The sequence below is a fragment of the Triticum dicoccoides genome, chromosome 3A (assembly GCF_002162155.2).
Source record: "Triticum dicoccoides isolate Atlit2015 ecotype Zavitan chromosome 3A, WEW_v2.0, whole genome shotgun sequence".
Lineage (NCBI taxonomy): Eukaryota > Viridiplantae > Streptophyta > Magnoliopsida > Poales > Poaceae > Triticum > Triticum dicoccoides.
In genome coordinates, this window is record NC_041384.1 from 93035999 (window position 1) to 93048999 (window position 13001).

Sequence of the window (13001 nt, forward strand, 5' to 3'; positions counted from 1 at the left end):
GAACTGAAAACTTAAGTAAAATGTTTGTAGATTTTTGTAGGGCTATCATTATATTGTGTTAGCACCCCTGACAGCACCAGCCCATCAGCCCAACCAACTACCAAGCCCGACGAGGAGACGGCCCAAGGCCCAGCCAAGAGGATCAAGAAACCCAACCCAAGAGTGAGTGGCAGCCAGTGGGTGAACGCAACACAGGAGGGATAAATGGAGAAGCTGGCAACCCTGAGGGGATCGAAGATCGATCAAGGCACGGCACGGCACGGCGGCGGCTACCTACTACCTTAGAACCCTAGTTCCTTTTCCACTCATCTCCAATTTGGCACCTTGGTGCTTGTAATCTTCAGATCTTGTGAACCACCACCATATTCTGAGAGTAATACTAGTGCCGTGCTAACACTTGGTACTCAGAGCCCAACGCCCAATTTTGCTTCCGCCCTGGCGGCGTCCATCATCGAAACACGACAGCAGCGAGTGGAAAGGATGCAGAAGGACCAGGAGCCCGTCACCAAGGGCGACCTCAAGGAGTTCTTCAAGGAGCTGCGGGCGGAGTGGAAGGAGGACATCAAGTCTTCCGTCGCCGCCGAGTTCGCGTCATGGAGACCTGGGATTGACTCGCAGATCGCTGATCTGCAGGAGGAAGTCGACTTACTCAAGAAGCAGCGCGCGGGCGACAAGGGAAACGACGCAGAGGAGGCGTCGGCAACAGATCACACCTATCTGTTGGCGCGGAAGAACAATTCGTCTTCGGACGGATCTCCGGCGCGTCTTCCTCCTCGGGCCGATGGCCTCGGCGCTGCATCACCTCCACGGACGGCGGTCGACGCGGTGCTCGTCAGCCCGCCGGCCCCTCCGGCCAACGGTACGGTCAATTCCCGGCTTCAGTTACCTGCTATCACCAACACTCTGTCACCGGCTGGGGGTTCAGGGAATTTAGCACCATTTTTTGCCTCAAATGCTCCCAGTCCACCTTCCATGCCTTTTCCTGTGTTCGATGGAGAGAACCCACTGTTGTGGAAAGATCTCTGTGAATAATACTTCGCCATCTATGGGATCCCAGAGTCAGTTTGGGTGCAAATGGCTACACTGAATTTTTCTCCTACGACAGCAGTCTGGTTGCAATCAGTTCATAAGAAAGTGTTATGCTTGGATTGGGAGGGGCTATGCAATGTTTTATCAACCCGCTTTGGGCGTGATCGCCATCAGCTCCTTATTAGACAATTTTTTGCCATTAAACAGCATAGTTCAGTACAGGATTACATTGATCGCTTTGAACATTTGATGAACCAGTTATTATCTTATTCTGACGAGGTTCATCCTTTCTACTTTTTGACACGGTTCATCGGCGGCCTGAGGGCGGACTTGCGCGTTGCGATCATGGTGCAGCGGCCTCCAGACTTGGACACAGCCTGCGCCCTTGCATTGGTCCAGGAGGAAGCGCATGACGGGGGAAGGTCGGAGCAGTTTCGTCCCCCTGAACAAGTTTTCCGGCCATCGCCTCGCCTACCTCCTCAGGCAGTGCCCCTCCACCAACCTCGTCCTCCTACAACACCAGTCACAGCGGATCGCCGCGGCCTCGAAGCGGCCCGTGCAGCACCGGTTGAACAACCAAGGCAAGCACCACAAGAAACAAACCCGCTGAACACTCTTTGTGCATACAGAAGAGCCGGGGGATTATGCTTCAAGTGTGGCGAGCTTTGGGGGCGTGACCACACTTGTCCAACCACAATCCAGATGCATGTGTTGGAGGAATTAATGGATTTCATGGGGATTGAACAAAACACAGACGGAGAGACGAGTGTTAGTCCAGATTCCACTGAAGAAACAGTTTATGCAGTAACTTTGCAAGCATTCAACGGGAATGACTCTTCCAAACTACTGCAGTTCAGCGCATTGATCCAGGATCAAGCTGTGGAAGTGTTGATTGACTCGGGCAGCTCAGCGTCCTTCACCAACTCATGTTGTGCCGAGGGCTTGCTGGGATTACAACAATTACCCAAAGCAGCTCGTGTGAAGGTTGCAAACGGAGCAGAGCTGCGGTGTGAGCAAGAATTAACTGAATGTCAGTGGACAGTACAAGGGCATCAGTTTGCCACCTCTTTTAAAGTGTTGCCTTTGGGAGGTTTTGATGTGATTGTGGGAATGGACTGGCTGGAAGCTTTGAATCCACACATTGATTGGATCAACAAAACGGTGACAATTCCCTCGGCGTCTACCCCGATTCAGTTACAAGGGCACAAATTCTCTGAAAACAAATGCCCTCAAATATCTGCTGAAGAACTGCAGCACATGTGTCCAGGGCGAAGTGGATCATCTTGTGTACCTCTGTGCTACTCCTGATCAGCACAAACAAGCACAACAGCTTGCTGATACATCATTAGTGCCAGTTGAAATTCAGCACATTTTAGAAGAGTTTTCTGATGTGTTTGCCACCCCAGGGCCTTCCACCACGCAGAGCTTGCGACCACCGGATCCCACTCCTTCCAGGGGCTCAACCAATCAATATCCGTCCGTATCGGCACTCACCAGATACCAAAAATGAAATTGAGCGTCAAGTCAAAGAGTTGCTAGCTTCGGGCATCATCCAACACTCCAATTGTCCCTTTGCTTCTCCGGCAATTCTGGTGCGCAAGAAAGACGGCCAATGGTGTTTGTGCATTGACTATCACAAGTTAAATGCGCTGACCGTCACTCCAAAATTCCCTATTCCAGTCATTGATGAATTACTCGATGAACTATCAGGAGCTAGCTGGTTTTCGAAGTTAGATCTCTGTTCCGGTTACCATCAAATCAGATTGGCAGAAGGAGAAGAATTCAAGACTGCTTTTCAAATTCACTCTGGTCACTATGAGTTCAAGGTCTTGCCATTTGGAGTGGCAGGGGGCCCAGCAACCTTTCAAGGAGCTATGAATCACACACTGAAAACGGTATCACGTATCTGCGTTCTGGTGTTTTTCGACGACATTCTTGTCTTCTCCAAGACCTTTACTGACCATGTCAAGCATCTTCTAGAAGTCTTACAACTCTTGCGCAATGACCAATGGCAGATCAAAGCTTCCAAATGCTTTTTCGCTCAATGAGAACTCTCCTATCTGGGATTTGTCATCAGTGAACAAGGGGTTTCCACAGAACCTGATAAAATCAAGCAAGTGCAACAGTGGCCTCTTCCCATCAATGTCAAACAGCTAAGGCAATTCTTGGGCCTTTCCGGTTACTACCGCAAATTTGTTCGCCATTATGGTATTATAGCAAAGCCGTTGACACATCTTTTGAAGAAAAACATCCCTTTTGTGTGGACGAGTGAGTGCACAACATCGTTTGAGACCTTGAAAACTGCATTGGTGACAGCTCCTGTCCTTGCCCTGCCAGACTTCTCGAAGCAGTTTGTCCTTGAGACCGATGCTAGTGATCTTGGCGTTGGAGCTGTTTTGCAACAAGACGGTCATCCCTTGGCATTTCTGAGTAAGCCTCTCGGTCCTCGCAATAAGGGGCTTTCTACATATGAGAAAGAATTGTTGGCTATTTTATTAGCAGCTGAACATTGGCGGCAGTACCTCCAGACAGCAGAGTTCATCATCAAAACTGACCAACGCAGCTTAGTTCATTTGGAAGATCAACGCTTGCACACCCCTTGGCAGCAGAAAGCTTTCACCAAGCTATTGGGTCTTCACTAAAGATTGTGCTACCGGAAAGGAGTCGACAATGGGGCTGCTGATGCTCTTTCTCGTCGGCCAATCTCAGAAACTGATGAGCTTTATGCTATCTCCCTCTGCCAACCCGAGTGGCTCGAGGAGGTGAAAGCTGGATATGCCCAGGATGCACCTACCCTCAAAATCATTAAGGAGATACAAGCTAACCCCCAATCACACCAACAATTTTCTTTGGAAGATGGCCTCTTGCGTTACCAAGGGCGAATTTGGATTGGGCGCAATAGCCAAATGCAGCAGCGCATGATGATCGCGGGGCATCCGTCGGCTATTGGTGGCCACTCCGGGGCCCCTGCAACATATCAGCGCTTGAAAACAGTTTGTGCATGGCCACGTATGAAGCGGCTTGTCACTGAATTTGTACAGGCCTGTGAGGTATGCCAACAAGCCAAGCCAGAGCGCTGCAAGTACCCCGGACTGTTGGAACCCTTGCCAGTCCCTGCACGTGCCTGGCAAATGGTGTCCATGGACTTCATCGAGGGATTGCCTAAATCTGGGCGATCCAATTGTATTTTGGTGGTCGTCGACAAATTCTCCAAGTACAGTCATTTTCTGGCCTTGACACACCCATTCTCTGCATCTCAAGTGGCTACTGCTTATGTTGATCAAGTTTACAGATTGCACGGCTTGCCTGACTCAATTTTGTCGGACCGTGACCCCATCTTCACTAGTAGATTTTGGAAGGAGCTCTTTCGTCTGACCAACACAACACTGAGAATGAGTACTCCTTACCATCCTGCAACTGATGGGCAAACCGAGCGTACCAATCAGTGCCTGGAGACTTTCCTTCGGTGTTTTGTCCATGCCTGCCCAAAGAAATGGAGTTCTTGGCTGCCCCTCGCTGAATATTGGTTTAACACGAGTTACCACAGTGCTCATGGAAAAAACCCCTTCTTTGTTCTCTATGGTCACGAACCACGACACTGGGGGATTGAGGCAGCTTCGGCTACTCCTGTCACCGATCTGGATGCCTGGCTCTCCGAGAGGGTGGAAATGCAAGCTTTAATCCGTCAGCACTTACTGCGGGCTCAAACAAGAATGAAACATCAAGCTGATAAGAACCGATCTGAAAGCAGCTTTGACATTGGTGACTCGGTTTATATCAAGCTTCACCCGTATGTTCAGAGTCCAGTAGCTCGTCGCGCCTGTCACAAACTGTCTTTCCGCTACTTCGGGCCCTTCTTGGTGCAAGACCGGATTGGGCAGGTAGCATACAGAGTGGGATTGCCTGAACATTCAAAGATCCACCCCGTGTTCCATGTTTCGCAACTTCGCAAAGCCATCAAGCCAGGTGTGTCCGTTTCCTCTGTTTTGCCTGCTGATACTAACCAGTTTGCGATTCCCGTGGAAGTGCTTGACAGTCGCATGAAGACTAAAGCGAACAGAGTGGTGGCTCAAGTGTTGGTGCGCTGGTCCGGCGATTCCATCGAGCCAACTTGGGAAGACAGAGACGAGCTTCATTCGCGTTTCCCGTGCGCAGCGGCTTGGGGACAAGCCGCAACTCAAGCAGGGGAGGGTGTTAGCACCCCTGACAGCACCAGCCCATCAGCCCAACCAACTACCAAGCCCGACGAGGAGGCGGCCCAAGGCCCAGCCAAGAGGATCAAGAAACCCAACCCAAGAGTGAGTGGCAGCCAGTGGGTGAACGCAACACAGGAGGGATAAAGGGAGAAGCTGACAACCCTGAGGGGATCGAAGATCGATCAAGGCACGGCACGGCACGGCGGCGGCTACCTACTACCTTAGAACCCTAGTTCCTTTTCCACTCATCTCCAATTTGGCACCTTGGTGCTTGTAATCTTCAGATCTTGTGAACCACCATCATATTCTGAGAGTAATACTAGTGCCGTGCTAACATATTGGACATAAAAATATGAGACCTATTGTACCACGTGAAGAATATATTGCAGTGTATTTCATTTGGGTTACAGTTCACGAGTTATACATTATTCTGCCCACGAATCTTTGAGTACTCGATTAAGGGTCCGGGATCTGCCGGCACCTAGCGGAACCTCAGTTTTCCGCTTTCATAAGCTACACAGAGCCGGAGGGTGAGGGGGCGGGGTAGGAACGCGCGCAGTCTGCTGGAGCGAAGGTCAGGGTGCCCTTGTCGAGATCGTACCCAACGTGCATGTTCTGCTGCGCGATGTTCCCGATGATGGACACAGCAGAAAACTGGTCAGACACCGCCAAGCATAAAGTCCCCTCCTGCACCTCCAAGAACGTGTTCTCCGCCTTCAGCGTGACCGCAGCGCCGCCGCCCAGCCCCAGCGTCACTTCAGGGATCATGGCCGCAACCTGCCCCTCCCGCACCCGGCTTACGTCGAAGCACAGCAGCAGGGACGACTCCTCTGGCGGCTGCACCGGAGGGAGCTTGATCCGCCGGCTCAGCTCCTTCACCAGTGGGTCTACAAGCGCCGTCGGGAGGAATGTGAGCGTCGTGCCGGAGTCGACGAGGACGGGGGACCGGTCCGGCGCCGCGAAGGTCGCGTTCCCGACCTTGAGGGACTGGAGCTCGACGATGTAGTATGCCTTCACTTTGGATGGGATCAGCGGCGTCGTCACCGCTCCCGGATCCGTGACGGCGGCCCGGGGGCCGAAGTTGAGCGCGGAGGAGGCCTTGACGGAGTAGGGCACGAGGCAGTAGGAGAACCTCCGGCCCAGCGAGGTGTCTGCGCCTAGTTGGCTGACGAGGGAGAGGTCGCCGCCGCCGAGGCCGACGATGCCGTCCCCGACGAACGAGCCGACGAAGGTCGTGGAGCAGCCGAAGTTGACTTTGGCCACGCGCGTCGTCCCATCGCCGCGGGCGCCCGGGGCGTCGGCGAAGGTGAAGGTCTCTGTGGAGAGGAGGCCGCTCGTGCGGGAGTCGTCGGCGTAGGAGTAGATGTACGTGCACTTGGAGTTGGCGTCGCATTCCCCGTGGAGCGCGCGGCACGTGCCGGAGTTACAGTCCACGACGCCGAACGTCGTCGATTTGTAGGGGTCGAACTGGACGCCCGGCGGCTGCGCGTCCGCGTCACGGGCGGCCGCCAGACCAGAACCGTCGCCTCCGTAGCTGCAATTGAGCCAGATGAGGTCGCTGCCGGTGTCGGCGATGGCGACCATACGAGTGGGCGGCGTGCCTATGTTCACGGCCATCAAGTACTCGGACGACCTAGACGTGACCGGGGACACGACGCCGTCAGCTGAGGGCGCGTCGGCGCGGACGTAGGAGCGCGAGAGCGCCGCGGCGTGGGCCGCGGACCGCCGCACGGCCTCGAGGACGCGGGCGGGCGCGGTGAGCGTCGCGTCATGGAACGGCGACCTGACCGAGTCACGGTGGATGAACTCCACGCTAAACCCATCGCCGCCGCTGCCGGCGTACGCCGTGCACGCGCACAGCTGCGCCGTCAGGACGACGGCGACGAGCAGGAGAGCGCGGGATACCATCGTCCGAGGCATTCCGTGCTAGCTTAACTCCCACGGATTAGCTCTACTGGGGCTGCTTTGCTGCTGCTGCTGCTATGCAGAGGGCAGTATTTATAGGCGAATTTGCGTAAGATTAAAATGGTTAATGGGGAGTCGAAGGGATCGTACAAGGTCGGCAGTAGCCACTGTGAATACTCCGCCAGTATGAAAAGTTCTTAATGTCGGGATATGATATGAAGTCATGGGTGCCATTTGAAAGCTTGCTGCGTTAGGCTGGTTGTAATGGGAAATATCATATACTATTATCATGCATATGATATTAGTGTATGATACTACCTTCCTAATGCATAGTATCATATATTAATATCATGTACTACTCTATTTATTGTCATGCATAACACAAAATAGCATAGCATTTATTATGATACGATATCATGATATAATATTACACCCTCTCTTTCTTCATTTAATGCTATGACACCTCATCAAAATTGCCTAGTTGGCATGCATTATACTAGCTATAATACTACCATTACAACCAGCCTTATCATAATAAGTTTTGCTGAAGCACATTTAAATATGCCATAAATATTGCACATCTAAGTTTTATGTCATTATTCATACGCAAAGATTCATCTTAGTATTTTCTCTTCATTTTGTATTTCTTATGCATTAAGTCAATTAGCTGTGCAGTAACTAAGGCATATCTAAATATGTTCTAGACAGACTCGATGGTAATTATGTATTGCGCACTACACATGGAATCAAGGGTTGATAGTGCGGTTTGCACTGCTCTTTTTGCGTATGAAAAGGTAGCCATTAATTCATGCAAAGAAAAGGACGATGAGTAATTAGTAATTTCTAATCTTGTGGCTAATTTGTAGAAGGAGGATTGTCTCCGGAAGATGGGCCACTCGAGTGGTAAGAAGAGGGAGTGTTTGATTGCTTGGTGCCACAGGCCACTTGGAAAATTTGTAGTAATTGTTCTTTTGTTCTATGTCTCACTCTTCGTGTTGGACTCGCTGAGCAATTCCATTCCGCACTTTTCTGCAGCAAATATGCAATCAGTTACACTTTCACTTTAGCTATAAGCCAGTCAGCTGAATTTCAAATTCGGGTCAGTCGATTTTGAATGAAGGAAGGAGAAGGAAGTGCCTCACCGGAGAGGAGGGGGCTCGCCATCATCGGGATGTATCTGGTGCACCGGGGCAATTGGTGTTATCGGTGCACCGGTTTTCAATCGCACACTCAAAAATGTTCTAAAAAATTGAAAACAAATATGTGCATTGACACAACATCAATGTATGTTGCGACAAAGATTCAAATCAAAATTCAAAACATTGCCGGAGATACAAAAATGAGAAATTTGACACTGAGTAGTACGTAACACAAGTTGGGCTTCAATTTTGGCCAATTAGCATATTGATGTCAAATTTCTTATTTTGTATCCCAAGGAATGTTTTGAATTTTGATTTCAATTTTGTTGTTAAAACATACATTGATGTTGTGTCAATGCACTATCATTTTTACAGATTTTTTGAACATTTCTGAATGTGCAACGGGGCTCAGTGCACTAGATACATTCCCCGTCGTCATCCCCCCAGTATCTATCTTAGGGTTCAGGATGGTGGCGTTGGTGGACGGCGGCGGTGGTGGGGCTTCGCCGGAGAAAAAAATGGACGTGGGCAGGTGTTGGGGATATTCCCCACGATTATGACCTGGCCATAGTTGACCCGGCCAAGAGCCAGGATGCTCTATGGGTCATCTCATATTCCGGGTTATGGCGAGACAACAAGGAAAGACCAAGGGCCCAGGGCGAGACCCGACATGAGGCCGACTTAAGGAGACCCCAATGGGCTAGCTCACGGAGAAGGTCCAAGAAGAGGAAAAGTTCACTGACAAGGAAAGCAAGACCTGGACTAGTATCCGGCTTGTAATAAAAAAGAAACTAGTTATAGTCGTACTAGGACTCTATATGTAAGTCGGCCCCTTTAATAACTTATATAAGGAGGGACAAGGCATCCCAGGAGAGGAAGTTTTAGATAGACAGACAAGTCTTAGACAAGATCAAAGTAGATGCTCTCAAGATGAGAGGTAGCGATAGAGCATCCTTGTAATCGAGATCATCATCAATAACAATCAAGCAGGATGCAGGCTTTTACCTCCTCCGCGATAGGCCAAACCTGGGTAAAACTAGCGTCTCTCGATTTCGACCAACCCCGTTCGAGCAATCACGTAGCAACGATGGCCTCACAACTAAGTCCTTTTTCAAGGACATCTGCCATGACAAACCATGAGAGTTGGCGCCTACCGTGTGGACAGCCCCACGGCGGTGTTGTGTTCTTAGAGGGAGCTCTTTAGGGATCGAGAAACTTGCAAATGGCTGGATGAAGAAAATCCGGTTCAGAAGCATCTACATCAGCACCAAGTTCGCCAGCCGCGATCAAAATAATAATAATTGCGACACATAACATGAATCAGATTGGAGTCAAAAGTGACTCGGCAGCAGTAACCGAGCAGGTTCAGCAAGCGTCTACCTGACAACATCTGTTTGAGCCCTAGGAAGATATCTACTACCGTATGTCTGATGTATACGAAGCGAGGGATCAAATCAGCCGAAGTGTACAACAGATCAGAATAAAAAAAGACTACAACGGTGGCGAGACACAGCGGTGACTTTGTTTTCCTGTCCACCTGCAGAGCCTGCCGTGTTCGTGTGGGGGTGGAGAAGGCTAAAGAACGTACATCTCAGTTTGATATGCATACTATAACCTTGTTTGGATCCATAGGTTAGAGTTAGTTTGAGTAGATAGAGCTATCCGGTAGAAAGTTTACCTGGGCTAATGCTCTGCCAAACCCAACATATGAAAAGCTTGATCGAGTTCCCGCGAGCGTTGAGTGGGAACAGAAGTTCCCTCTCGTAACGGTACAGGCTCTCTCGCGCGGAATATCCGATCACACACCTTTGTTCGTGGACTCAGGGGAGCCAAACCACGTGGGAAACAAAAACACCTTTTCTTTCGAGATGGCATGGTTTGAACGAGAAGGTTTCTTGGATCTGATAGCCAGGGAATGGGCTAAGGATGCAGGAGGTAGGACTTCTGTCGAGTGTTGGCAGAATAAGATTAGGCATTTGAGAAGTTTCTTACGGGGTTGGGCTAAGCACCTTAGTGGCATTTATAAGGTTGAAAAGGAAAGACTCCTTTCTCTTATTCAGACCCTAGACTTACAGGCTGAATCCACGATTTTGCAACCAACAGAGTTTCAGGTTAAACTTGATGCGGAGAAGAGGTTGAAAGAACTTCTCCGCGAAGAAGAATTGAAGTAGGCATTGCGGGCTAAGGTCCGCAAAGTTGTCCAGGGGGACGCGAACACTTAATTCTTTCACTTGATTGCTAATGGTAAGCACAGAAAGAAGAGAATCTTTCAGCTTGAACAAGATGAAGGAACTATTTTAGGATAGGACAACCTAAAACTTTACATAACCGAGTATTACAAGCAGTTATTTGGACCTCCGGAGGATAGTTGTGTGTCCCTCGATGAGTCCAGGACTGAGGATGTGCCTCAACTAACTGCCGCAGATAATGATATTTTGGTTGCCCCGTTCTCAGAGAAGGAGGTGTTTGATGCTATAGAACAGATGAAAAACAATAAGGCTCCCGGACCTGATGGATTCCCGGTTGAGTTTTACAAAAAGTGTTGGCACATTATTAAGGGGGGTTTGTTACCAATGTTTCACAATCTTTTCTCTGGACAGCTTTGCTTATTTCACTTAAATTTTGGAACAATAACACTGCTTCCTAAGAAAACAGATGCTGTGAGAATAGAGCAGTTCAGGCCGATCTGCCTTCTCAATGTTAGTTTCGAAATCTTCACCAAGGTTGGGACTAATAGGCTCACACAGATTGCGCATTCTGTGGTGCGGCATGCCCAAACTACTTTCATGCCAGACAGAAACATCCTAGAAGGGGTGGTCGTCCTTCATGAAACACTCCATGAAATCTATTCAAAAAAATTAGATGGAGTTGTTTTTAAGGTGGATTTCGAGAAAGCGGACGATAAAGTCAAATGGCCATTCCTCCAACAGGCATTGCGTATGAAAGGTTTTGATGAAGCCTCGCGCCATCAGGTTGAATCGTTTACACAAAAAGGGAGTGTTGGAATTAAAGTGAATGACGATATCAGTCATTACTTCCAGACACATAAAGGCCTAAGACAAGGGGATCCGATGTCCCCTATCCTGTTTAACATTGTGGTTGATATGTTAGCAATTATGATAGGAAGGGCTAAGGAGGCTAGTCAAGTAGGTGGCTTGGTACCTCATCTCGTTGATGAAGGTGTGTCTATCCTTCAGTACGCTGATGATACAATCATCTTTATGGAGCATGACTTGGCCAAGGCGATAAATATGAAGCTGGTGTTATGCCTTTTTGAACAATTGACCGGGTTAAAGATTAACTTTCACAAGAGCGAGCTGTTCTGCTTTGGTAGAGCCAAGGATGAACAAGAGACTTATAGGCAATTGTTTGGGTGCGATTTGGGGGATTTACGTTTTATTTACTTAGGTATACCAATCCACCACCGTAAGCTGACAAACAGAGAATGGAAGTGCATCGAGGACCGATTTAAAAAGAAACTGAGTTGATGGAAGGGCAAGCTCATGTCATACAAAGGCCGATTAATTCTGATAAATTCGGTTCTCACGAGTATGCCTATATTTCTCTTGTCGTTCTTCGAAGTCCCAGTTGGAGTCAGGAAAAGACTGGACTTTTATCGATCGCGATTCTTTTGGCAGGGTGATGAACTAAAAAGAGAATACTGTCTAGCTAAATGGGATATCATCTGTAGACCGAAAGACCAAGGGGGTCTTGGTATTGAGAATCTTGAAGTTAAAAGCAGATGCCTTCTCAGTAAGTGGCCGTGGAAATTGTCGAGTGAGACTAATGCCATGTGGGCGCAAATCCTTCGTTCCAAGTATCTTCAGACCAAAACTTTGTCTCGGGTGACAGTAATGCCGACTGACTCGCCTTTCTGGGAAGGACTTATGAAAGTCAAACAATCCCCGTTTAAAGGACAAAGTTTATTATTGGTAACGGTGCTAGTACACGTTTCTGGGAGGATACTTGGCTCAGAGAGACACCCTTAGCCATTCAATACCCGTCTTTATATGGTATTGTTCAACGATGTGAGGTGTTCGTTGCAACGGTATTTCAATCTATCCCCCTTAATATTCAGTTCAGATGGTCGCTAGCGGGCAATCGTTGGGAAGAATGGCTCCGTCTAGTAAGTAGACTGATGGAGGTTCAGCTTTCTCAACAACCCGATGAATTACGCTAGAAACTTACTAGGTCTGGAGCATTCACAGTTAAATCAATGTATATTGATGTTATCAATTTGATCTTCACTCCTAGCTCCAAGCATGTTTGGGCTGTCAAAGTTCCATTGAAAATAAAAGTGTTTATGTGGTTTGTCCATAAACAAGTTATTTTAATCAAGGACAACTTGACAAAGCGTAATTGGACAGGTCCTACTAGGTGTAGTTTCTGTGATCGGGATGAGACGATCAAACACCTTTTTCTTGATTGCCCGCTAGCCAAAGTTTTATGGCAGACGGTCCATATTGCTTTTAATATTACTCCACCGAATTCTGTCAACACGTTATTTGGGACGTGGCTTAACGGGATACAGCCCGACTTAGCGAGACATATTCGCGTAAGAGTCTGCGCCTTGCTGTGGACTATCTGAAATTGCAGAAATGATCTGGTTTTTAACAGGACAACACGCATTCATTTTTTGCAGGTTATTTTCCGAGCCACGGCATAGATCCGTTCGTGGTCGCTACTCACTCCGACGAAGGCCAGAGAGCATTTGGTTACTGGATCTATCCGC

The 13001-nt window shown here is 48.9% G+C and overlaps 1 protein-coding gene across 1 annotated transcript; it reads right to left on the reverse strand.

The window, feature by feature from the left end:
- Positions 1–5578: 5578 nt before the first annotated feature.
- LOC119271299 (aspartic proteinase CDR1-like) lies at positions 5579–7145 on the reverse strand. Its single transcript, XM_037553184.1, has one exon. It carries the CDS (start codon positions 7143–7145, stop codon positions 5739–5741), a length of 1407 nt encoding a protein of 468 aa, XP_037409081.1. The 3' UTR covers positions 5579–5738.
- Between the last annotated feature and the right edge of the window lie 5856 nt (positions 7146–13001).

Bases quoted from the DNA above. Each gene is read 5' to 3' on its own strand.
- LOC119271299 (XM_037553184.1), bottom strand. From the start codon at position 7,145: ATGCCTCGGACGATGGTATCCCGCGCTCTCCTGCTCGTCGCCGTCGTC.